The 4,431-nt window shown below is 36.0% G+C and overlaps 1 protein-coding gene across 30 annotated transcripts in view; it reads right to left on the reverse strand.

Moving 5' to 3' along the window:
* The window catches only part of LOC107848223 (ABC transporter I family member 20), a 5,240-nt gene extending 1,321 nt beyond the window's left edge, over window positions 1-3,919 (reverse strand). Inside the window, exons 1-8 of one of the 30 annotated variants that reach the window (XR_007046817.1) lie at window positions 3,668-3,917; window positions 3,051-3,107; window positions 2,883-2,952; window positions 2,001-2,053; window positions 1,545-1,640; window positions 1,291-1,410; window positions 1,119-1,196; window positions 843-890 (exon numbers count right to left, since the gene is read on the reverse strand). Coding sequence is in view for 17 of the 30 variants with exons in the window: in XM_047398945.1 (XP_047254901.1) it covers window positions 840-890; window positions 1,119-1,196; window positions 1,291-1,410; window positions 1,545-1,613 (318 nt within the window). In the remaining 13 variants the exon portion in view is untranslated. Of the gene's footprint in view, window positions 1-6; window positions 891-1,118; window positions 1,197-1,290; window positions 1,641-2,000; window positions 2,054-2,739; window positions 2,953-3,050; window positions 3,108-3,667 lie in introns of those variants that run through there. The other 29 variants (XR_007046819.1, XR_007046815.1, XR_007046811.1 and 26 more) reach the window with 29 other exon arrangements.
* Between the last annotated feature and the right edge of the window lie 512 nt (window positions 3,920-4,431).

Raw genomic sequence — 4,431 nt, forward strand, 5'->3', positions numbered from 1 at the left:
TACTCCCAAAATACAGGCTAAAAGGAATTAAAGAGAACATTCTTAGAATCTAACTAGTTGACAGCATCTACATAGATCCTTCACTTCCACAGTTTTCTGTGCTCAGCTAAGTGCACATGGAGTCCTCGATAATGCAGTGTTTCAAGATGATATCCGCCCAGCTAATAATCTTTGTATATTATATTTTGCACCTTAGATTGTTGGGCAAGTGACCAAAAGAAGAAAATATCTACAAAATTTTAACTTTTTTGCTTCTTTAGTTGGATTGTATTGCAGGTTTATTCTAATGAAAAAGGCTACCACTATGAAATGATTATGCTTCTTAAACTGGAAACCACTTTGGTTGATATTCTCTACAAAGTACACCTCATAAAGTCCTATATTTTGTGATCATTTCTTAGCTATGAACCAAGTTTCACAAACCCAAAAACTCGTCTTATTGAAATCATTTTACAAAGTTCACCTAGCTAGTAGGGAAGTGAGTATAAAAAACTAAAGTCTACACAGATCCTAGTAGGAAATAGTGCTGAAAGATGGGATACTTTTTGATGGAGACATGGCTACAAGAGTCAGAGATTTTGGTATATCCAAACTTATGACGGTTGATGGATTGATAGCACAAATAAAGACATAAGGAAGTATTGGCTACATGGCACCAGGTATGCATCTGTTATCAAGTTTTTCTTATGCTAAATAATATTAAATTTTTCTCAATGTTCCACCAACCCTACCATTGTTTAATGGACGACCAACATCACGAGCTGGATCTCCCCCTACCACTCGAGTCCCTCAACTTGTTTTTCATGCTCTGGATGGCCCTTTGCCTTTCTCTCTTTCCTTCATTTCCTCTCCTCATCTCTTTCTTTACTCAGCCAACTCTCTGCGGTTCTCTGTATATCCAGAGATAACAACCATGCAAAATTCATATGAGAAAAATTATCACAGAATATATCATCATGTGCTTCAGCCGTAATTTTCAAGTATTAGATTAAATCAAACCATCTATCGATGTGACCTCTAGCTAAGCAGTAGGAGATGAAATATATTTGAACTTGCAATGAAAACCTACATGAGATTCTATTTTGGATCTTACATTTTCTAAATACATCAGAACTTACCATTAGTGACAAATTGTTGATCTCATTCACCTTGTCCATCGGCATTGTTAATTGCAGCTTCCCACGAGCCATATATATCTGCAAATAATACAATTATTGTAACCATCACACTTCTTTAATTTCTTAAGAAGTTCAAAGATTAAATAAGAGAGAAGTAAGAATCAGCTCTTACAATATGAGAAGGCCAATTCTCAAGACCAGAAAAAATATGTGTTGCATAAGTTATTGTTGCGCCTCGCTCTTCACATTCTTTGATCAGAAATTTTAGAAGACCAAGCCCTTGTAAGAACATCTAGATCAATTGTAATCTCATCAAGGAGCACCAAGACAAACAAAGGGGCTATCTTATGTCAACATCGTCTTCAAGTAATTTGTAACAGTTCGAAGGTAACTGCTCTTACTTAGTAAAAGTATTTGCAGATATACCTTGAATGGTTTCAGAAGACCCATACATATCTGCACTCTTCTTCTTTGCCCATCGGATGATTTGTGCATTCTCCGGGACAAATCGATACCAAGAACCTTCATCAACATAAAACTAATTTAGTTATTTGCACACTAGATGAGTTCACCAAAATAGCCTTTATTAAAGATCTGAGAAAGTTAAGAAGGTCTAGACTTCCTTCCAAGCACGCTTGTGCATATTATTTAATCCCATTAGCAATTTTTATTATCATACAAAGTTAGAGCACTCCTACTTGTCATAAGAGACTGAATTCTGATTATACCAGGAGCATACATTCAAATTATTGAAAATGACCATGCCTAGAAGTGCATGTAAATTCTAAACTGCTAATGTTGAAGCTCAAGATATAGTTGCATATAATATTTTCTTGGTTCTAAATAGGTGTTCAAATAGGAATATATAAAGGGGGAACGTACTTTAGGTTATGGAAAGAAATTTGTCCTCGGCACCTTAAATTTGTATTCAGGTTCTGCAGAGATAAATGTAAATGCAAAAGATTGAGATATTGATTTATACATAGAAAAAGATTAGGGGATTTTTAGTTTACAAAGATGTGAAAATGTCAACAACACCAACACCAACAACATACCCAGTGTGATCCCACAAGCGGGATCTGGGGAGGATATGCTATATGCAGAACTTACCCTTTACCCAACACACCCAGTGTGATCCCACAAGTGGGATCTGGGGAGGATAGGGTATAAGTATACCTCACCTTTGTGAGGTAAGAGAGGTTGTTTCCCATAGCCCTCAACTCAAAGAGGTGAAAATGTCAGTCATACTAAAATGTGATTTTAAGGCTCAAAGAATATGGACCACAGCATTCAACTAAACACAAATTTGAGGTACTAAGGAGCAGATATAAAAGATGCAATATCCACTGCAAAATAGGAGTGTATATCAGAAAACTAGAAGTGGAACTTTTGGAATTTAGCAGCAGAATCTTGGAAAAGGAAGAGGTTTGGGAAAACTTGTCACCTTTCCTACACAGCAAATTTACTTCATATATTGTATGTGTTCTTATACATAACTACGGAGTAAAACTGAGTGTACTGGTTCAGTTCAAGTAAGATAACCGAGGGTTGTTTTAGTAGTCAAATAATATACAACTACAGAGATATACTTTGAGTAATTAGGGTTGTTTATTATAAAGACCTCACAAGCAAATGTTTGTCATCCTCAGTCCAAGACTAAAGTGATGACGTTGAAGTCTAAAGCACTTTTTCACCCACCACAATACTTCTCAAGTACTTGAATAGAAGTTGATGAAAATATTAATGTGTCGATACTCAGAGGACCTTAATGATGAATCCACCATGCGCACAGCTGCTTCCTCCTAAAATTCCATACAATCAACTGTCAATTGTTCTGTCAACAATTAGAACAGTTTGGTGGGATTTAGTAACAGGTGAAATCCATCAAACTGTTTACTCTACACCATAAATCATGTACTTTGTGAAACTTACCTCCTGAAGATGGCTTGGGTTGTCATATAAACAACTTGGACATATTTTTGTCACTAACTTGTATTCAGTATTGAAAACATTGGCATACATAGAAGAAAAAAGATATCAGGGAAACTCACACAATATTAACATGGGTGTGCACAAGAAAAATGACAAGACCCAAGGCAACCTTAGGGAAACCAACATTACTCACTCTAAACATGCACAAACATTACAAATAAGCTAGCATAGATCTGTAATTTATCATAATAAATCATACAGGTCACTAGCGACCTGTTGAAAATTCAGATGCGAAAGCTTGGATTGAGAAGTTTTAGTCTTATTGCTTCAGCCGATAATCTTATACATACAATAGGTGAATTCTAATCCAGACACAGGAGGGGTAGATCTTAAAAAGTATGATAAAACATAGAACAACCAAAAATACAGTTTATTCAAATTATTAGTTTTCCCATAAGAATTAAAAAAAGAACACGGATCCGTAAAAGTGGGTCTCATTCTCCTAACTCTTGGGAACTTCAAGTGGGTCGAATATCATCACCAGAAAATCCTTTCAGCGATGACTTTCTACAGTGGCGCCGCTAGTGAAACAAACACTAAAATTTAAAAACAATTACCTGGGATTTGGGAAGGCAATGGCCGACCGGAGACTTGTGTAGCAATGGCCGGAGTTCTGATCAACTGGCTAATCAATGGCCGGCGTACCTTACACTGAGTAATCAATGACCAACTGAGTGTACCTCCCAATTTCTCTAATTGGGGAAAATGAGAGAGAAATGTTTTGGGAAAAAAATAGGGGAAATATTCTGAGAAATGTTTTGGGGAAAAAAAGGGGGAGAGGGGGTGGGGGAATGACTGCTATTTTTTTTCATATGGATAGGGTTTTAACCCCGCAAATATATAATTTTTAACGGCATATTTTTAACTCCGCATTTAATATAATTTTTCAGGGGTTTAAATAATCCCCACAAATAAATTCTCGTAATTAGAACCCTTTTTTGTAGTGGTATGTCATTCATCCTAATTATACTAAGATGTGTCATGATTTAAAGAGATGTATTGGTGGAATAACATGGAAAGATATGTTGCTAACTTTGTAGCTAAGTGTTTGAATTGTCAACAAGTTAAGGTTGAGCACTTGAGACTGGGTGGTACTTTCCAAGACAACTTTACCCATATGAAAGTGGGAAATGCTTAATATGGATTTTGTTACCGGTTTTCCGCAATCTCAAAACTAGTCTGATTCTATTTGGCTCATCGTGGATAGCATTTCCAAGTCCGCACATTTCCTACCTTTGAGTACTAATTATTTGGGAGAGGATTATGTTAATTTATAAATTCAAGAGATAGTTTGGTTGCATGGAGTCCTGATGTCCATTAT

Source organism: Capsicum annuum, chromosome 11 (genome assembly GCF_002878395.1).
Source record: "Capsicum annuum cultivar UCD-10X-F1 chromosome 11, UCD10Xv1.1, whole genome shotgun sequence".
NCBI lineage: Eukaryota > Viridiplantae > Streptophyta > Magnoliopsida > Solanales > Solanaceae > Capsicum > Capsicum annuum.